The following is a 23,103-nucleotide window of genomic DNA, read 5'->3' as shown; positions in this document are numbered from 1 at the left end:
GCATCGGTTAAATAATGTCAATAAAATTTTAAATAAGCTTATGTATGTATCTCAACTCAAAAGATAAAAGTCGTGATAATAAAAATAAAATAAAACAAGTGAATAAAAAAAAAATGTTATGTTCTGTCACTTAGCTCCATACACAGCAGACTACTTCATATTCGAGACTCTCCCAGACATCCAATTCCCAGTCAAGGAAAACTGCAGGCTTCCAAGCTTCACCTCTTCCACTTCACAAGCTCTGGTAGTGGTCTAGGTTAGACGTTAGCTCACAGTTGCTTAAAATCTCCTTCTAGATTAGAGCCAGTAGAGTACATAACCCCAAAACGAAAGCACCATGTGGCATGAAAAAAATCAGGTCCGTACAAAAAAAATCCGTCCAAAATCCATGTTATGTAGCTTTGCTAATTAAATTGTCCCCTGCCAATGCCAATCAGAACCGCTATTTTGCCGATGTTCGAGGGCACGTGAAAAATTATTAGGTTTTAAATCGCCATAAAGGCCAGTAAATTCAACAAAACAACAAATTATAGCATTACGCCCAAAAAGTTGATTTACTATCACCACATTTAGTCAATTATATCCCCATATGGGTAAAATTCACACGAATTTCAAAAAGAACTAAAGCACTCTTCACTTCATGACGGCGGTCTGGGAAAAGGAACGACCGCAGAGGTCAAACCCGTATTTAAGCAATCACGCACAAAGTGTATTGCCAATCGAAATATATAACAAAATAACTTAACTTTTTTTATAAGTACCATAAAACCTTTTATAAAAAATAAATAACAAAATTTGTGGCCCAAGGAAGTTGGCAATGAAACTATGTGTCACTATGACAATCAATTTCGATTTTGCGTAGACCAGCAACTTCTTGCTATCTTCCAAGAAAACTAATATTTACATTAGATAAAAAGAGACAAAAATTAGATAGGTCAGTCCGAGTAAAATCAACCAGCATATCTGGTATGGTCAAGCCAAAATCAGATATTGTACTATGAACAGTACAACATACACAATAATTGTACATGCCCAATTAGTCATTATTCGTTATAAAATAATTAAATAATCAATATGGGATATAATTTAAATTCTAAAATATTTCTTTAGTCCAGAACCGGGTTTTATAAGAGTATAAATAAAATTTCATTAACAACCAGTACAATATGAAGCTGAAATGTACAAAACTAAATGTGTCCTTAAAAAAAAGAATACTGTAATTTGAAATGGCTAAAGAACAGAACTATGAGTTACTTGGGAGGCTATTACAGAGAGGGCATTACTAGTATCAATCATTAATATTTGTAAAATATTTATTTTGAAAATATAACTGTAATCAGTGCTTTTAATAAAGAGTATAAAATGCCAATTTTAACCTATTTTTTTGGAAGGAAAAAATATAACAATGGCGCCCCAACTTACTCTTCTTTCTCTATAGTTACCCAAAATTTTTTTCTTCTTTCACTGGATTGGACTTTAATATTCATATTTTGGATTTGAATTTTTTTTAAGGTTAACGTGAAATTTTAGGACAGGTGTTCAAATGATATTTGGATTTGGAATAGGATAAAAATCTTCAATTTAATTTTTGGTGAATTTTTACAGGAAAATATAGGAGTTGATTTTGGTAACCTATTAATTTTGACCTATCTATTCATATAGTACATATAGATTTGTTTTTGATTTTTGTCAATTTTTTTAGTACAACATGTATAAGATTACAATAGAAAGATTGCAAAAGGATGAGCTGGAATATGAAGTTAAAGTTAGAGGTATTGACCCTTCTGGTACAGCAGATTCCTTGCGTAAATGTTTGCGTTCCCTTTTACAATTAGAAGAATCGGGCAATTCAGTTCAAAGCTCAGCAACTCTTGACCCTGACATCGAAATTCCGATTTGTGCAAATAAACTTACTGAGTTAAAAGATTCAATTTCATCTTTTCCTGGCACAACTACACAACATTTGAAAATAGAAACAAAATTTGCTCATTTAACTGGCAGAATAAATAGGATTACAGACACCGATAAAGAGGTGGCTTCAAAAAGGTCCTCTTTACTTCTTGAACTTACAACATTAGTTTCTGAGTATGAAAATAAAATAAAACTTCTTTCAGACTCTAACATTGATCCACCCTTAGATAATAATTTTGAAGTAAATACTTTATTAGATTCAACTCGAACTTCTATTCATGATAATTCTACGCCTACTCGAAATGAAGTTAATATGACTGCGATAAATACCAATATGCAACCATCTACATCTTATTTCAAAAGTGTTCCAGTTTTTAAATGGAATTTAAAATTTTCAGGTAATAAGTCAGGTTTAAGCTTCAATGCATTTTTAGAGAGGGTAGAAGAACTATCTATTTCAAGGGGTGTTTCAAAGGCAGAACTTTTCAACTCAGCTTCTGATCTTTTTGACTGTCAAGCTTTAAATTATTATCACTTAATATCTAGATATGCAACAGATTGGGACTCTTTAATTAAATTAATGAAAGATGAATTTGTACCTCCACACTTTGCTGATAAATTATGGAAACAAATTTTAGAAAGAACTCAGGGTAGTGATGAACCGATTGGTATTTATGTTGCAGCTATGTCTCAACTTTTTGATAGAATGCCTACTCCAGTTGGTGATCAGTTAAGATTAAGAGTCTTAAGATCAAACATTTTACCTTTTTATCAGGAAAGATTAACTTTGCATGAAATAAATACACCTTTTGAACTTATTGAATTGTGTAGAAAGTTAGAGGAGACTCGGTTAAGGGTAGAGGATTTTAAACCACCTAAGAAGGGCAATTTGTCACTCGAACCTGATTTAGATTATCAATATAATAGGACAAGTTTAGAAAATTTTAAAATAAGTAGTAAACTTAATAGTACAGAATTTGACAATCTAAATAATTGTGAATCAATAAACTCAAATTTTCAAAATTCCAACTATAATAATAATAGATTTTCAAGTAATTATAACCAGAATATACCTTGTTCAAATCAGAGTTCTTTTGTTAATACAAATAGATTTGCAAATAATAATAATATTAATAATCAAAATAGGCCAGGACAAAATCAAAATTTTAATCAAAGATCTAGTAACCACAATAAATTCCAAGGTTCAGATCGTTATGGACAAAACAGAAATTTTAATTCTAATAATTTTAAGAACAGTTATTTTAAAACAGGTCCTAGTGGTCTAAATCATCAGAATTCTGGCAACAAAAATAACAATAATTTTGGTAATGCTAATTCTGGAGTAAAACTTTGTTTTAAATGTGACCAACCAAATCATTTTGCTAAAAATTGTACATCAAAAATTAAAAAATGTTTTGGCTGTGGAAAAGATAACTTTACTAAAATAAACTGTCCAGATTGTAATAGACATAATAATCAGGGAAACGGCTCGAGAAGCCAATCTTAGGTCGAGGGTTTGCTTCTGGTTTTGATTCGACCATGGATTGTAAAAATAAAATTGTACTTGACTATGTGTTAGCACATGTAGGTCCAGGGGAATGTCCTTATTTATCAGTAGAAATTTTTGGGTCTAAATTTTATGGTCTTTTGGACTCAGGTGCAAATAGGACTTTTATGGGTAGTTCTGGTTGGGAAAAATTGAAAATATTGGGAGTTACTTTGGACATTAATAGGAGAACATCTTGTACAATAGCTAATAATATGTCGTGTGAATGTATAGGCATTGTTAGCGTGCCTGTAAGTGTAAAAGGAGTTATTAGGGTTATTGACATTTTTATAGTCCCAGAAATTCGTCATGAGTTGGTTTTGGGTATTGATTTCTGGAAAAGCTTGGGTATTGTTCCTGACATGCGTCGAGGTGAATGGCATTTTTCTGAAGAACCTTTAAATTCTGAAATTTCCTTGATTCAGTGTGAAGCAGATTTATCTGCAGAAGAACATTTGGCTTTGGATAAATTGGTTTCATCTTACTTTCAAAAGATTGGGGATAGGCTGGGATGCACTTCAGTTGTTAAACATAAGATAACCACTAATAGTGAGCCTATTAAGCAAAGGTATTATCCTGTATCACCTTTCAAACAGAAACTCATTGATGAGGAGGTTGACAAGATGTTGGAGTTGGGAGTCATCGAACCATCTACTTCAGCTTGGTCCTCTCCGGTTCTTCTGGTGCCTAAAAGTGATGGCAAAATGAGATTCTGCGTTGATTTTAGGAAATTAAATGCTGTATCCGAGCGTTGTGCATATCCACTTCCCTACATTTCAGCCATTTTGGATAAGTTGGGTGGAGCCAAATATCTTAGTTCTTTGGATTTGAAGAGTGCTTATTGGCAGGTTGAATTGGAGGAAAATAGTAAGCAGTATACTGCATTTACCGTTCCTGGACGTGGTTTATTTCAGTTCCGTAGACTTCCATTTGGATTACATAATGCCCCTGCAACCTTCCAAAGGTTGATCGACACCATCCTCGGTCCCAAGTTTCAGAATTCAGTGTTTAGATATATCGATGATATTATTCTAATAAGCCCAGATTTTAAGAGCCATTTACAGCTTCTAAAAGATGTTTTTCAGTGTTTGGAGGAGGCCGGTCTTACACTTAATAAGGAAAAAAGTAAATTTTGTAGAGCCGAGCTAAGATATTTGGGTTATGTAGTAAATCGTCATGGAATTTCTGTGGATCCTTCCAAAGTCGAAGCCATTACTAACATGCCAACTCCAAAATCAGTGACAGAAGTTCGTAGAATTATTGGTATGCTCTCTTGGTATCGTCGATTTATTCCTACCTTTTCTGATATAATTGCACCATTTACCAAACTTTTAAGAAAGGGAACTAAATTTTATTGGGATGTAAAATGTGAGGAAGCTTTTCAAAAAGTTAAAAATTCCTTGATTTCAGCACCTATTTTAACTTGCCCTAGGTTCGAATATGACTTCGTTTTGCAAACAGATGCCTCAGGATATGGGGTTGGCGCTGTTTTATATCAAATTTATGATGGGCGTGAAAATGTAATTTGTTATATATCTCGTACCTTGACTCGACAGGAAAAGTTGTATTCAGCTACTGAGCGAGAACTTCTAGCAGTCCTATTTGGTATAGAAAAATTAAGATGTTATTTGGAAGGTGCTAAGTTTTCGGTTATTTGTGATCATCATAGTTTACAGTGGCTGGATAATCTTAAAAATCCTCAAGGTAGATTGGGGAGATGGGCTTTAAGGCTGCAGCAATTCGACTATAAAATAATTCATAGGAAAGGGCGCGATAATGTAGTAGCGGATGCTTTATCGAGGAATGTCCCGGTAAATTGTGATTCTGTTCAGTTCTCCAACCATGATTTTCATAAAACTAGTGATTCTTGGTATATTAAATTGAGAGATAGAATTGTCAAAAATCCATTAGATTTTCCTCTTTGGAGAGTTAGTGAGGACAAGATTTATAAATATGTGAGGTTAGATTACCCAGATTTACGTGACGCTGCTGACTATTGGAAATTAGTTATTCCTAAGGATAGGAGACACGAGGTTTTTGCAAGCTGCCACTGCTCGCCTTTAGGAGGTCATTTAGGTGTCTATAAGACTTATGCCAAGATAGGCAGATTGTATTATTGGCCAGGGATGAGGTCGACCGTGGTAAGGTTTGTGAGACATTGTGTTACTTGTCAGAAAATCAAACCTGAACAAAAGAAGCCAGCAGGCTTAATGGTTTCTAATTTGGTCCCTAAACATTGTTGGCAGGTTGTGAGTATGGATTTATTTGGTCCTTTGCCTAAGAGTAAACGTGGCAATATGTATATATTTGTGGTCACTGATGTATTTAGTAAATTTAATCGTTTCTTTGCCATTAGGAAGGCTAATTCTGCTAAAATATGCAATATTCTTGAGGAACATATTTTTCTTTTTCATGGAGTTCCAGAGGTTATTAGGTGTGACAATGGGGTACAGTATAAGAGCAAAGAATTTCAAAATTTAGCAAAAAAATATGGATCTAAAATCATGTATAATCCCAATTATCATCCTTCTCCTAATGTTACAGAGAGAGTCAATAGAGTACTAAAATCCATGTTAACTGCTTTTGCTTCGGAAAATCATAGAATATGGGATGAAAACCTAGCAGCTTTAGCTTGTGCAATTAATACAGCAACTCATGAAGTTACAAGTAAAACGCCTTACTTTATTAACTATGGTACTGAAATGATTTTGCATGCATCAGAATTTTTTCAATATAGGGACGTTAACCAAAATATAGTTTCTGATCAATCTCAGGGGAATTCCATTAAAAGGGTTGAATCTTTAGGGAAGCTAAGGGAATTTGTATCGAAGAAATTATTACAAGCAGGCCAGAAATCTAGGGATCAATATAACTTAAGACGTCGAAATGTAGAATTCAATATTGGTGATTTAGTTTGGAAAAGATTGTATGCATTGTCAGATGCAGGGAACTATTTTACTGCTAAGTTGGCAGGTAATTTTGAAGGTCCTTTTAGGGTAAAAAATAAAGTGGGTTACTGCATTTATGAACTTGAGGATATGCATGGGAAATCAAAAGGAAATTGGCATGTGCAAGATCTTAAACCTTATTATGATGAAGTTGGAAACTAGCTACCTATTTAATTTATTTTTGTTATTTTCATTGCCTATTACTTAACTCAATAGATAATTAAATTTAATTTGGATGGTAGTGTAATTATTTTCTTAATTGGCTATACACCTATAAATTAGTATTTAAAAAAAAAATTTTAGAAAAATTTTTTTTTTGGGGGAAAAAGAGGGTAGCTGTTACAGGTTAAAATTGGCATTTTATACTCTTTATTAAAAGCACTGATTACAGTTATATTTTCAAAATAAATATTTTACAAATATTAATGATTGATACTAGTAATGCCCTCTCTGTAATAGCCTCCCAAGTAACTCATAGTTCTGTTCTTTAGCCATTTCAAATTACAGTATTCTTTTTTTTAAGGACACATTTAGTTTTGTACATTTCAGCTTCATATTGTACTGGTTGTTAATGAAATTTTATTTATACTCTTATAAAACCCGGTTCTGGACTAAAGAAATATTTTAGAATTTAAATTATATCCCATATTGATTATTTAATTATTTTATAACGAATAATGACTAATTGGGCATGTACAATTATTGTGTATGTTGTACTGTTCATAGTACAATATCTGATTTTGGCTTGACCATACCAGATATGCTGGTTGATTTTACTCGGACTGACCTATCTAATTTTTGTCTCTTTTTATCTAATGTAAATATTAGTTTTCTTGGAAGATAGCAAGAAGTTGCTGGTCTACGCAAAATCGAAATTGATTGTCATATTATAGTTTCATTGCCAACTTCCTTGGGCCACAAATTTTGTTATTTATTTTTTATAAAAGGTTTTATGGTACTTATAAAAAAAGTTAAGTTATTTTGTTATATATTTCGATTGGCAATACACTTTGTGCGTGATTGCTTAAATACGGGTTTGACCTCTGCGGTCGTTCCTTTTCCCAGACCGCCGTCATGAAGTGAAGAGTGCTTTAGTTCTTTTTGAAATTCGTGTGAATTTTACCCATATGGGGATATAATTGACTAAATGTGGTGATAGTAAATCAACTTTTTGGGCGTAATGCTATAATTTGTTGTTTTGTTGAATTTACTGGCCTTTATGGCGATTTAAAACCTAATAATTTTTCACGTGCCCTCGAACATCGGCAAAATAGCGGTTCTGATTGGCATTGGCAGGGGACAATTTAATTAGCAAAGCTACATAACATGGATTTTGGACGGATTTTTTTTGTACGGACCTGATTTTTTTCATGCCACATGGTGCTTTCGTTTTGGGGTTATGTACTCTACTGGCTCTAATCTAGAAGGAGATTTTAAGCAACTGTGAGCTAACGTCTAACCTAGACCACTACCAGAGCTTGTGAAGTGGAAGAGGTGAAGCTTGGAAGCCTGCAGTTTTCCTTGACTGGGAATTGGATGTCTGGGAGAGTCTCGAATATGAAGTAGTCTGCTGTGTATGGAGCTAAGTGACAGAACATAACATTTTTTTTTTATTCACTTGTTTTATTTTATTTTTATTATCACGACTTTTATCTTTTGAGTTGAGATACATACATAAGCTTATTTAAAATTTTATTGACATTATTTAACCGATGCTATTTTATTATTGAATATTACTGATATGAGTACATATATATGTGACAAGTGACTCCTGTGAGGTAAGACGCAGCCGGCTTCGTAGTACTACGAGTATATACTTGGGTTATATTATTATATAATTATTAATTAATATATATTATATAATATATACTGATTTTGACATTTAGTTGGGTAACTCTTGGGTAGTTACTACCTAAGAAATTTTGGTTCATTTGGTTGAGAAAGAAGCTAGAACCCACATCGGCTTGAGCTAGCAGCATTGTGAAGGATTCCTTCTCTGGGCGTTTCAGGTAAGAGGGGTTAAGTTCCTCCGGGCATCAACAACTTTTGGAGACCCTCTTAAGGCTATAAACTTTCAGTATTTTTAGTACTTCTTTGCTTTTGATTAACTTGGCATTCATCGCATCACCATAATTCCATTTTATTGCACTTTAGAGAAAAAAAAAATTATATAACACTATTTGTGGCCCAAGGAAGTTGGCAATGAAACTATGTGTCACTATGACAATCAATTTCGATTTTGCGTAGACCAGCAACTTCTTGCTATCTTCCAAGAAAACTAATATTTACATTAGATAAAAAGAGACAAAAATTAGATAGGTCAGTCCGAGTAAAATCAACCAGCATATCTGGTATGGTCAAGCCAAAATCAGATATTGTACTATGAACAGTACAACATACACAATAATTGTACATGCCCAATTAGTCATTATTCGTTATAAAATAATTAAATAATCAATATGGGATATAATTTAAATTCTAAAATATTTCTTTAGTCCAGAACCGGGTTTTATAAGAGTATAAATAAAATTTCATTAACAACCAGTACAATATGAAGCTGAAATGTACAAAACTAAATGTGTCCTTAAAAAAAAGAATACTGTAATTTGAAATGGCTAAAGAACAGAACTATGAGTTACTTGGGAGGCTATTACAGAGAGGGCATTACTAGTATCAATCATTAATATTTGTAAAATATTTATTTTGAAAATATAACTGTAATCAGTGCTTTTAATAAAGAGTATAAAATGCCAATTTTAACCTGTAACAAGATTAATATTTAAATCACCCATTACCAATATTTCTTCACTAATAGGAATAATATCAGAAACAGATTTACTTCAAATCTGTAAAACTTGGGAACGTTGCAAAGTGGTGGTCTATAGACAACATCAATTGCAAGAGAAATCATCTATACCTTTACACTAAGCCCTATCTGTTCTAAACCTTCGTCAACCATCAGTGAAATTAACTCTACTGAATATTGTTTCTGACGTAGACACCTACACACCGTTAACAGTAATTTGGGTCTCTAAAATATCAGGATTAAGCCAAGTCTCGGGACTCCATAGCACATCCAAGCCCAAGCCCGCCAAATCCTGCCCAATATAGTATATGCTAGGCAGAAGTGATCTAATATTATCGTGACCCACCCTTCATTTTTGAAAAGAGCTATTAGTTATAATTTGGTTCTTAAAATAATTTTATTTAAAAAAAAAACAACTCCAAGCACCATATTTCTAATAGTAAGATTAACCAAAAAAAGAGAAATAAAAAATAGAGTTAAACTTGAACTCTATTTGTCCAAATCACTTCTAATAACGATACCTCTCACCAGCACCTTTACGCGCCAGTTTCTATGCCAAATGTACTTGGTTTTCAAGGTATCATTTCTGGTTACACTATTTTTGGTTCTAATATCGTGACCACTTTGAACGCCGCTTTATTTAAAATTCGGACAGAGGCCTGCAAATTACTTAATTAAAGTACCTTTTTTGTTCTGAGTCTCATTGCAGGGAATAAGTCCAGCAACACATATGTTATTTCTTAGTTTGGCTGTCTCTTGCACGTTTAAAGCCGTCTTGAGTTTATGATTTTTTTGAGGCTCTTCATTGTCTTTCGAGATCTCCGTCACCATATCTGAAAGTATTTTTCCAAGTCTCAGTACCTCTTCGTATTTCTTATTCAGAAAGTCCATGGATCTTCTCATTTCTGTAACATCATTTTGCAAATCACGAATAAACACCTTTAATTCGGATCTTTCTGATGAGGATGTATAAGGTGAATTAATGTTCCCTTCCAACTATGTGGCCAACAAGCCATGGAGCGAATGACGCCTTAATGCTCTGCCAGAAATTGAAGGAGTACACATAGTATAGGACCACTTTGACCTTATTTCCTACATAATTCGTGCATCCACTTCCGAAACGTTACCTTTCAGGTAGGAAGTGGACCTTTCAGGTCTCACAGTGCAATCTAATTTTTTTGCCAGTAGGTCCCTAGGCAACTTTTTTAGGAAAAACTGACAAAAATGTTGTTCTAACTTCCTAGGCGATAAAACTAGTAAATTCTTATCCAGTTGAACAGCAATAGTTACAGAAATAGAATACAAAAAAGTAACATTTATTACGAAAATATGATTCAGTTTTCACCTCTTGATCTGCTTTGCCCCTTAAGCGATGCAAAAACTTTAGATTCTTACAGTTCAATTCAAGTTCAATAGAAATCGTCAGCTGTTTGAAAGAAATGACAGTAGTTGATAAATTGTTAAATAGAAAATTGTGGCTTTTCGCCTCCCTTGGGATACTGCTTATTTTTAATATTCTAAGATTTGATGTTTGTAATTAACATAAATTTCATTATTTTAGGTTTCCCCTCTGAAAAGCCTGCTAAGAGATGACCTGAAAAGAAAATTAATTTCACGCAGCAATTCTCGTAATCGTTCGACGGTTTCTCCAAACAATACGAATTCCGATAGCTCACCGAACGATACGAACACGATAGCAAATGGTAAGTGTTTGGCCTTTTTATTATGTTTTTTTATTTAAGTATATTCCTTTTTTTATTTAATTTTATAAGATAATTCATGGTATTGGTATATATAAGGTGTTTTCTTAATATAGCGATAAAATTCTTTGGACGAAATTGGGCAAAAAAGTTTTTGCAAACATAGGTTCTAATTTTTTTTTTCGATTAGCCCTGTATTTTTCTAAAAATTGGTAGGCAGTTTCTACAATACAGCCCTGTCTGATATCTAAAAATGGAATGTTTTTTATTTTAAAACATTTCAGTATATACTTCATGGTTCGTCTTTTTTACCATACTATTCTCTTCTTCTCCTTCTAATGCATAGTGGATACTAATGAATATTTGCGACAATATTTTCATCGCTTCTGTTTCTTGACATGTGTATGAGTGACTGGTCATCAAGTATTCCTGTCTACTGTCTAATATTACGCAGCCATGACATTTTCTTTCTACCGATTCTCTTCCTCTAAGGGATGATTGAGAGCAAGATGAAGAAAGCAAGGTCAACTGCAACAATCAGTGATGTGCACTAGATATGCCGATTTCTTCTTAATGATTTTAATTAAAGATTAAGGAAAAATTCCATTCTGAAATGGAGTCATGGAAAAGATTATTAGGGAAAGTCTTTTTCCTTAAAAAAAAATGCTAATCTTGCCATCATCAGACTCTAAAATATATTTTAAAAAAAAAACATTTTTTGCTACAGATGATTTCAAAAAATATAGATTAAAATTGTAAATTTTTAAAAATTAACGCCAATTTAAGTAACGTCAGTCTTTATAAAAACGACGAAGATGTTCTGAATTTGGGCCTTAAGTTCAATTTTCAGCATTCTGACAAGCTTTCAGTGTCTCAACACAACACTTTACTAGACTGCGAAAGAATTCTAAAATCAACCCAAGTGTCCAAACGAGACTTGGTGAGAGCTGACATTACTGTGAAAATTAATAAATATTTAAACTCCATAAAATCAATTGATGAGCTACTCCGGATTCTTTTAAACAAGATAATTTTTTTAAACATATTAAGAAACTTTAAGAATTTAAAATGAAAATACAGGAAAACGACCTTATGATAAAAGGAATTGTATTATTGTTATGCCCAAATCATACTATTACAGTAAAACTAACGAATATTTAAACTCGGATGATTTTCAGATTTTACCTTATAACTTAACCAGCATTTTTTTTGCTATGCAACTTTATAAACTAATTAGACTTCCCTGCTTCAAAACTTTCTTGGTTAGCATCGATTTTACTCCAGTTTACATGCTTTCATCTGGCCTAAAACTTTTTCAACCTATTTCCAAGTATCTCCTAGGATTTACTTAATTTACTAATCTACCTACCCATATTATTTTCGAAATTTGTTCTCTTACAGATATCGTTTTAAAACAAAACTTCTTTTAAGTTAATGAAAAGTTCTAGTTTCAGCAGTCAGGTTTGTCCATGGGTTCTAATTTGTCACCTTTTCTGGTAGAAGATTTCATGTTTTTTCTGTTCTACTTCCGTTGATAGGTGCATTAAATTTGCCTATAAACTAGAAAGTGAGGGTGATCTACCCCATTCTTAGATCCATTTATCAAGAAGTCTAATACAGACTCTTGGCTTTGTTTGAAATTTATAGATAGCCTTCACCAACTGACAGCGTTATCACTTTTTCTTCTAACCATCCTTTGAACCAAAAATTCTTATCATTTAATTCACTTTTTCACAGGCTTTTTAATATTTAAAACTCTAGCTGAATCCACGCCACTCTACCAAAGTGGTTTGTGCTCACCTCTATTAGGTCTCCTTCCGTCCTCTCATTATTTTTCCCTTAATTGTCTTGTATCCATTTTCTAGTCCTCATTTTCTATACTTTTACCGTCCCCTTTTCCCTCCTGGGGGTTATTACCCATCCGACCATCTACTTTTGCTTAGTTTATCCATTTTTTTTTAATATTATTTTTTTATTTAACAAATAATATTATTCACAAATATAATGTATATTTTAAAGACAAATTTATAAATTAAGATATGTTCTGTGCTCTTCGACGGTTAAGTTTTGGGTCCGTAATCCTCCTTATGTTGTAATTCCTTTATTCCAGACATTTCACTATTTAGTTCAAAATCTGTATCACTTCACACCATCACATCTGATTCGCTATCTATGATGGTTTTTTTGAAACCATGAGTTAATACTGTATTTTTTGTTTTTGTTTGCCACATATCGTTTTAATTCAGCCCAAACCAATTCAATTGGGTCTGGATCTGGATGATATGGTGGTATTCGTAACACGTCATGAGATTTCATACGATTTGTGAAGCTTTATTATTATTTTTTTACTTTAACATTAATAAATTATCAATTTCACAGTTCTTGGTTTTAAATTTGGCATGAGATTCTCCGTGACCCACTTTTTATCATTTTTGTAGTTGTGGTATTTGACTTTCAAGTATGTATGGGTTAGGAATAAACCTATGAACTATTAGAATAAGGCTTATTCCTTTGCCTATCGGTTTTTTCGATTCCTTCCGAATACTCATCACGCCATCCTTTAGTGTAAGTATGAGATAAGTATGCGCTTTTCGTCTATATACTAACGCATTTTTGTAAGAAATTCAATTCTAAGCAATCTGAATTTTTAATATAGGAGCCGTCCTTGTGTCAATAGTTTTCCGCAAAATTCCCAAATCTGCATCGCCAAGAAGAATTTTATAATACTTATTATATGGTTTCTTTTTTTGGGGGTTAAAAATTATGTTGACTGTATTATGGGTGGATCAGCATTTATATTTAAGAAAAAATTTATTAGAAAATAACTGTTAAAGATTAATATTGAATTTTTCAGCCAGTGCTTTGGTTTCCATAAAATTTAATATATTCCTAATTATTTCACAACTTTGACCAATTAATAATTATTTTTTATTTACTTTTCGAAGAAACTTAATTTTGGAATAATTAAGTTTCGAAAATGCTTCGAAAAAACACTTATTACTATCACTTAATTGATCTTGATTATAATACTCGGCTATAGCACTGGGATGTAAACTAACGACCTACAAGCTGAATTCTTTAAATGAGCAAAACTCTTTGTCAAAGGGATTGGATGGGATCAATTGCGCATCCAAACTTTATAGGCCACTTGTATATAGTTCAGTACTAATTTCCTTTACAAGTATGTTCATTTCCACCAAATAGATTCCCCGCGTTGCTATAGTATGCTATCGACCTTCAATAATAATTCGAGCATGTTTCGCCTTTATCGTTATAGATTTGTGATCCAATGTTCAAAAACTGAGTTTTAACTGCGTTCACAAGATTTCGTGACTTTTGTTATCCTTGTTTTTCATGTAAACATTTTCACGTAAAGCCTTGCAGCTATGTAGTGTAAGATACGGTTTTTTTTTTTTAATGTTATGTATAATTTTCACTTTTAATTATACTTTCGTTAGAAAATTGTAAGTGAGATTGAAAATTAAATTAAATCTTCTTGTTCCAGGTACGATCACGTCAACGGGACCGGAACAACCGTCGGACAATTCCCTCTGGCGCATCATCGGCAAACGGACCCTCCAATGCATCTTCTGCGGCATCGGCTTCCCGGATCAAACGTTGTACTTTTTGCACAAGGGATGCCACTCGGACGCGAATCCTTGGAAGTGCAACATTTGCGGGGAGCAGTGCTGCAACGTATACGAATTCAATTCCCACTTGCTGAGTAAGAGTCATCAGTGACAATAGGTGAAAAACTCGATCGATTATCAGCGTTATGGATCGGTCGAGTTTTTCTTCATTACAGGTAACAAAAAAGGAGAATTAACGAGTTCCTTGTTGGGATGGATGAATGATATTTTTTTTGGGATACAGTTTAGTGCCTTCTTATAGTGATATGATGAGAATTTTTTACATTCCACTGTTTTTTATAATTGAAAATGTATATATTCGGTCTTTGAATGAACAGTTCAAAAGTTGATATTTTACTTGTTAAGGAAATTGAATTAGTAGGATAATAATTGCAATCGGTGCTCACTGCAATATTGATGACCTTTATAAGGTTCGGCTCATTGAATAAAGAAAATGGCTCAATTTTTCGTTACGTTTTAACGTTTGGTGTTTTATACAGTGTTCCTGGAAATATTTCTTTTTTTTTTCAAACTTATGCCTAGTGGAATCTTAGGTGTAAACATTAAATAAAAACGGTTGTACGAGGTTTGTCCGGAAAATACGTATAAAAGTGGAATAATATTTTTATTGTACAATTATTCAGAAATTTCAGTATGGTCTCCTTCAAAGTACTCCCCCTAAGACAAGATGCACTTTTGCCAACGCCGCGCCGTTTCCACTGTTGGTATGATCGCTTGAAGTCTTCAGATGTTAGGCTCTTCAATTGCCGTGTCGTTTCTGACTTGATGGCTTCCACATCACCCAAGTGCCGCCCCCGAAGCACCATTTTGCATTTGAGGAACAGAAAAAAGTCACAAGTCGGGTGAATAAGGCTGGTGTTCTGTCACAATGATTCAGCTCCTAGTCAAAAACTCATGCACAACGAGAGATGTGTGTGCAGGCGCGTTGTCGTGATGAAGGATCCACTTGCCCCCTTGAGCCAAATCCGGCCGAACTCTAGCCACACGAGCTCTGAGACGACGCAAAACTTCAACGTAGAAATTCCCGTTCACTGTCTGGCCGGGAGGAACAAATTCCTGGTGAACAATGCCCCGAGAATTAAAGAAAACAAAAAACATTGTTTTCACATTGGACCTTGATTTTCGCGACTTTTTTGTTCTCGGATCTCCTGCTTGCTTTGAGATTTCAGCTTCACGTCGAATTCGTAGAACCATGATTCATCTCCAGTGATGACCCTATCAAGAAACTCGCCCCTGTTCTCTGCCTCCATCCAATCCTGACAACAACCAACCCTCCTTGCTTTTTGATCTGGAGTCAAGATCTTGGACGATTGTTTTAGGTATTGACAGTTCCTCAGCTACCATCCTAACTTTCAATCGACGGTCATTAAGGACACAACCACGAATTCGTTCAACGTTTTCCTCAGAAGTCGATGTGGAGGTGCGTCCTGACCGTTGGTCATCTTTCACGTCTTCTCGGCCTTCCCGAAACCTTTTCAACCACTTGTTGACAGTTGGTTCCTTTAGAGAATTGTCTCCGTAAACTTGTTTCAAACACTCGAAAATTTTACGACCATTCTTGCCTAGCTTGGCAAGAAACTTGATGTTAATTCGCTGTTCCTCAATCAGACAGAGTTCCATGCCGACGGCAGGTAGAAAAAGGGTTACTTTAAACGTGTAAACGTAAATTCGCTATAACTCGCAGAGCGCTGTGGCTCGAACTGAGCGTTCAGTGGATGGTATAGAGAGAGGAAACCGCCGCACAGTATTGCAACTTATAGGGAAATCAGGACAAAAATCATTATCACTAGATAAAAGTTAAACTAACCACTTTTAAATTTTTATTTATACATGAACACTTTTACCAACAACCTATCAAATTATAGTTTGAATAGAAATTGATGTCTTTATACAGGGTGAAACAAACCAAGACAAAAATCATTATCTAATTAAAAGTTAAAGTAACCAATTTTTTGGTTTTATTTATATATGAATACTTTTACCACATAAAAGTAAAAGCACAGATGTAAATAGCTCCGTGCGGAGCTATTTACATCTGTGCTTTTACCAACAACCTATCAAATTATACATAGTTTGAATAGAAATTGCAGGGTGAAAAAAAAAGAAGTTATTTACAACACTAAACATCTTCGGGTACATTATCATTTTCAAAAAGTAACGAATCTGTTTCTATATGGTCATTTAAATATTCTACAATATCCATATCCCACGTTATGGGTTTGTTTTGTTTTTTTGACAGATTTCTAAGATAAGCCAAGTTAGGGTCGGAAGTTATCAAAAGGGTTCTAATGAGGTCTGTATTGCTTGGAATTCTCGATACTTTTCGTGTGTGATGTAAACGAATTTTTCTAAATTCTTTGTGTCTGGCTTCGAGAGCATCTTCTGCCAGCTGCCCTACAGGGAGTTGAAAAAGGCTAATAATTTCGCAACCGTGCGTTAAAATTTTATGAACAGTACTAGGCATGTAGTACCATTCATAAAAATTTAAATAAATGCTCCTAGAATCAATAAGTAAGGACTGAAATTTAGGTACGTTAATCTTAGAACCTGAAGAAAGTACTCTTAAAATTAATTGAAAGTTTTTAATTAGAGTTGAGTCGATACCTGTTATTTCAGAGCTAATTTCTACGTTTTTAAAAAATGTCCTGGCAGTATTTCCATCATTTGTGGAACCATACCCGGGCTTTGGCTTATCGACAATTAATCCCAATTTGTCTTTAAATTCTAACTGAATTCTTTTTTTTGTATTTTCAAAAATTTCCTTACTTTCACCACCTTTTACTTGCCACGTTTTTTGTAAGCGGTAGGCGATGTGCAATACACACTCAAAAAAACGAATCCAGCAATGAAGTGTCGATAGGCCAAAGCGATAGTTTTCAGCATTTGGTGTTCTTTGAAGCACTGAGTCCTGGTTCATTTGCCTTGGTGTGGCTCCACAAATAATGCACCTGGATGTAGAACAGGTTTCTGAAAGGATATTGGCCACACTACCGTCAAACATAGTGAATAACATTTCGTAAGAAACATTTAAATTTTTTTCTGAAATAAAAAGATGGTAATTATTAAGATTAGTTATTAATGACTCAATTTCGCCATGAACGGTTCGAACAACATATAAAGTTTCTTTTGTAAATTTAAATGCAATTGGTCGACAATATTGATGTTGATGATGATGGAACTTAGACCATATACTTTCTCCATTTTTATTATCAATTAATCTAGGAGGAACTAATGCGACAAGAAAAATGTACTCATCTGTTGACAAACTATCTTCAAATTTTTGCTTATAAAGACTAGTGCGATAGCTCGGAAAACAGTTTGTATGCAAAGAATTAATCTTAGAACGCAGTATGTTATATCTCTCAACCGAAAGGTTTAGGTCGTGGTAAAGTGCTAAGGCGTCTTCAGGTGTTAATTTTTTTGCCTCTGAAGGAATTTCCTTTCGTTGAGAATTAATCCTCTCTGCCGCAAAACATGTCTTCTGGCGTATAATTTGTCAACAACTCTTGTACTCTGCGCAATTTGGTTCTTTTTGATGCAGCTTCAAAAGGCACATGCGGTCTTCCACGACTAGGTCTTGGTTGAGGATCCACTTCCATGTCAGTTGCTTCAGTTGGAATATTTGGTTGAAGAAAGGGTAAATGAAGAGTGCTTTGTAACCATGTCGGATGTTTTTTAGGAAAAGCTTCTCGGCGTCTTTCATAATTGTTCCACATTCTTTCTAATGAAACAGAAAATAGCTTGCTGCTATTTAGCAGCTTTGCTTCAATGTCAGTTGAACAATTATCTAATGCAAAATAAGTTTTAATTGTTTTCATTATTCCTGATGCCTTTTTATTTTTTCGCAATGTATTAAGTATGGTTTTTTCTAAAAAACAAAAATTCCGCATTATTCCGCAAAAAGTGATGGATGTCATTTAAAAGCAAACACTTTGGAGGATTGATCCTAAAAATTTTATGAAACAACTTTAAACTGAAAAGGGTATTTTAACACTTTTAATTATATATCTGCAAAAGGCTTAACATGAAAATGATAACTTACCTTCGAAAATGTTGTTCATACTTAAGTGTACAAATTAAAAATATATTAACTTTAAAACACTAGTGCATACTACAACAATTTTATTTTAAACTAAACTTCTAAAAATAACCACAAATGTAGAAGTGAAGTATAGCGGGTTAAGGACAGAAATCAAACCTCAAGATTTTCAAATCTTGAGGTTTGATTTCTGTCCTTAACCCGCTATACTTCACTTCTACATCTATTGGAGGGACCTTAATTTTTGTACCATGAATAACCACAAATCTTTATTGGTATAAAATGTTTTTATTATCCAAAAATTTCCGAATAAAAAAAGTTAAAGGTACCTGCCTTCTCTTACTCGGGTATTTTGCTAAACATAACACCAATAATGTTTTAAAAATTAAATACTTTATTTGTGCGTTTTTGTCCATTGGTTGCAACACTGTGCGCCGGGCCCCTCCTCTACGCGTAGATACGACGCCACGAACATTTTATACGTACTTTCTGTACAAAGCTCGTATACAACAAATTAAAAAAAAAAAACTAACACGATTGCCAAAAACAGAATATACTCATTCTCGCTTTTCGCAGAACTTTTTTTTTGTAGGACTTTTTAAAATGGTTGGAATAAGATCATCTGGAAATAGATACAAGATCTACAGTCTCGTTCATAAATTCCTTACAATATGCAAACAGTGAGTAAACTCCATGCAGTAAGAATCGTGCAAATTCATAAATTAAAAACGTAGCAAAATTCATGCTGTCTTTGTTTCTGAATATTACTCTCTCTAAAATCTCTGTCCAATATCAAACAAGATAATACAAACATGGCCTACCTTTTATTATTGGTTATATTGGCGAACATTGCCGATCACTTACGATACCGCAAGTATGAGGCAAGAATTGAGATTGAACCATTTCATGCTTCTTCCTTCTTACTGCTTACCGTACGGAACATATGAACTGGGCTTAACAAATAGACAATAACGAAAAAGACAAAATCTAAAGCTTAAAAAATGACCGCTAACTTCCGCCATAGTAAATTTAAATAATTAAAATATAGACTGTATGGCATTCCTCGATTAAGTCCTATTCAATAACAGCATATTGGTTAAAATTATTAATTCAGCAACTTAGCCTCTAGCGTAGAATATACATAAATATATGGCGTTAGGTAAAACAGGATAGTGTCCCATTTTACCTAACTGCGCAAATTTTCACGTTAAAAAAAATTGTGTAATATTCACGTATCTTTCAAAATACAGCTAAAGACTTACAGGATCATAAAAAAATACTCTCCTTTACTTAAGCGGCTTTAATTCAAGAAATTCATAACTCTACACTAACCAAGCAAAATACCGTAACCAGGTTTTTTCGAACTGTCATTTGTCACTACATTACAAAATTAATAAAAATCTCCACGGGGCTTCCGCGTCACCTTTCACCCAGTCAACACGTGGTTGTTCTCTCCCTTTTCCTTTCCCTCTGAACCAATTCCCAGGCCTCTTCCCATCCCTGGCTCCTCAGTATACATATACGAATGTTATTTTTAGCCATTAACACCGCTTATTTTGAGAAAAGAATCGGTATCCTGACATCCTGTTTTGACCAACCTTCTGCTATCCTGTTGCCTGGATTAAAATTGAGTTAATACTAATAAGAGTTTTAACAATCCTTTGAATTCAACAATAATGAATATTTATGATCCATGTTTTCTTTTAAGTCCTAGTCTTTATGCTACATTTCTTAAACAAAAGTAAAACTATTAACGATCATTTTAACATTTATGAGTGTAAAAATTATATTTAATAAGAAATACCCCCTTTATTAACTAAAATAGTAGTTTGTGTTAAAAAAAAATAAATATTTTAGGGCACACTGTATAAAAACATCGATAAACAATAATAATACCGCTGTTTTGCCTTAAAAAAGAAATCATATAACTGAGAAATGCCCTTAAGGCATTTACATTTGACCACATTCCTCTTGAAGTGATTGTGCTAACCTGAAAAGACTCAGTTCTATGGGCATATATACATATAATATCAAAAGAAACAATATCCGTCCAAGAATATATTGTTGAATTTAAAAAGATATAAATCTATATGTATTTAAAATTATATACACTTTATACATAACTATTTTAGACTGTAGGATTTATAAAGACTTTGCGTTGTTACAGTTGTTATATAAATGAAATATAACACGAAATATAGGATTTATTTTGTTGAAATTGTATATATACATAATATATTATTAGGACCTTTTTACCTAAGGCGCTATAGGAAATTTAAAAAAAACAATTTTTAGTTAGATAATAGGCCCTTTTTGGCAGCTATTTTTTATTATTTGTAAATGTTTAGGTGTATAGTTTTAGTTCAGTGCATTCCACTCACGTACACACATTTGTATAATTTGTTTTCTTCTATTATTATTATTATATAAATATCTTTTTTCTTTGTTATACATATTATTTGTGCAATAAGTATGTGTATTTTGTTATAGTTTTAAGAATCAACCGGTTGTTTCTTTTGCGCAAATATTGCCACATTCCATATCGCATTTCCACGTTTGTAATAATTTTTGTTATACACATTTTTGTACCTATGGATATATACATAAATAATATTAGACCGTATTTATTTTTTATTTATCGTTCTTATGTATACATAGTTTTTTTTGTAAAATAGTCTGTAATATTGATTTTTTTTTGCGGTGAAAGGGTTAATAAAGATTTATTTTTTATTTAAACATTTGTTTCATTGACGCCCATTTTGTTAAGAAAACGTTTCATACCAATAACTGAAAAAGAAAAGTGGGTTTTTTTTCATTATAAATTGTAATTCCGATGTAAACACTCATAAATATACTATAAAAAATATGTAAATACAGTTTTCCTGAAATTTACTATTTAAAATTTAGCAAAAAATTTCATTTATTAGTATAGTCTATACGGTACTTTACGGTATAGTCTTTTTAACTACGTAATTCATTAGTTTTATTTGAGTCTTAAAGTATTTAATTGAACTATACCTAACAGTATGTAACTAAGACCTATTTAAAAAAAAAAATAAAAAGTGGGTATGCAATGTCACCTTAAAGGATCGGGTGACTTTGTTCCATATAATATTTTGTGCTTATTTAGGTTTATTTTAAAGACTGGGGGCAAAGACACCCATTCGAATGGATATATTTGACTCATTTAAAAAATATAATTTGGTTTTTTTTAGATTTTCAGAGAAGGTATGTTTGGTAAAACATAATTATGGCAAAAAAATAAAAAAATATGGAAGCCAATAAATTTCTTTATTTAAACAAAGTTTTTTAGATTTTCAGAGAAGGATGTTTGGTAGAACATAATTATGACAAAAAAAATAAAAAAATATGGAAGCCAACAAATTTCTTTATGTAAACAAAGTTTTAAACATGAAATTATCCCTGTCTATGATAGATGGATCTCCACAGACATCAACATATGCCACATGGTAGGAATTTCGTAAGGGCTGTTCAGGCCACTTCCAAATATTTTTTTAACATGGACCATTTCTAAAACCCAGCCAAACCGAATGTCCTTGGCATACCTATCAAATTTGCCAGGAAAAGAATCTAGAGAATTGGGATCGGTAACAATTACGTAGTCACCGATAGAAAAAAATTCTTCATTTTCTGACGAATTATCCATGTAAACTAAACTGGAACTAGAAATACTTGTGTCTGAATCCGATTCATATTGTGTTTTCTTCTTTTTTTCGATTTTCGATAAGCCGCTGGTTCCAGGCTCATTAGCATTCGGTTCAGGCATATTATCTATTTCTGCAAGAAAATTATCAATTTCTTCTTCAGCAGCCCTCAAGGTCCTCTCATCTATATTTTCCCTAGAATTCAGTGTCTGTATGTTATTTTTCTTATTGTTATTTGTGTTTGTTTTTTCCTTTTTTTATTTTTATTTTCATTTGTTTCTGTTTCCTTGGATTGTGTTTTCTTAGTGACCATTTTTTTTTAGTTTTTTCAGTTTTATTAAGGCTTTCTGCTATCTTGCGATTTTGAAGATCATCTGAGCTGATACTTTTTCCAGCAGTTACCTCAATTTTCCGTCTGCGTTTTTGTTTTGGAGTTTATTCTTCTATTTTTTTCCAAAAAATTAATAACCACATCACTTATCCTCGCTGCTATTTCGACGAGATTCTGCTAATTTCTGTTGTAACTTGGAATTCTCTCTAACACTTGTTGTTTGTCGAGTGGGAAAATTCCGCATTTTCGGAAGCCGTTTTCAAGATTTTTTCCACCCTGTTTACTAACAGCCTCCACTAGCTTTTTAAGGAGTTGAGGAAAAATGCTTTTGGGGATGGAGCCAGTATTGATGTGGGTCTTGAAATCGAGTAGAATTTTCCGCCAAGCTACCTTCATGGGATGAAAATAGGCTACGTTTAGGGGTTGCGTTAAATAGAGTTGGCAGGAAGACATTAAAATGAGATATTTTCTCGTTCGCAATTTTGAGTAACTGTGGGTGAAATATGA

General features: G+C 33.1%; 1 protein-coding gene across 6 annotated transcripts in view; it reads left to right on the top strand.

The window, feature by feature from the left end:
• The window catches only part of LOC126738879 (zinc finger protein sdz-12-like), a 53,257-nt gene extending 31,921 nt beyond the window's left edge, over window positions 1–21,336 (top strand). For all 6 annotated transcript variants that reach the window (XM_050444351.1, XM_050444349.1, XM_050444347.1 and 3 more), the window contains 2 exons: window positions 10,773–10,914; window positions 14,417–21,336. In XM_050444351.1, coding sequence (XP_050300308.1) covers window positions 10,773–10,914; window positions 14,417–14,652 — 378 coding nt within the window. In that variant the 3' untranslated portion in view covers window positions 14,653–21,336. The remainder of the gene's footprint in view (window positions 1–10,772; window positions 10,915–14,416) is intronic.
• Window positions 21,337–23,103: the final 1,767 nt, after the last annotated feature.

The sequence above is a fragment of the Anthonomus grandis genome, chromosome 7, assembly GCF_022605725.1.
Source record: "Anthonomus grandis grandis chromosome 7, icAntGran1.3, whole genome shotgun sequence".
Classification (NCBI taxonomy): domain Eukaryota; kingdom Metazoa; phylum Arthropoda; class Insecta; order Coleoptera; family Curculionidae; genus Anthonomus; species Anthonomus grandis.
The sequence above is the reverse complement of the archived record's forward strand: the minus strand, read 5'-3'. Positions and strand labels throughout refer to the sequence as shown.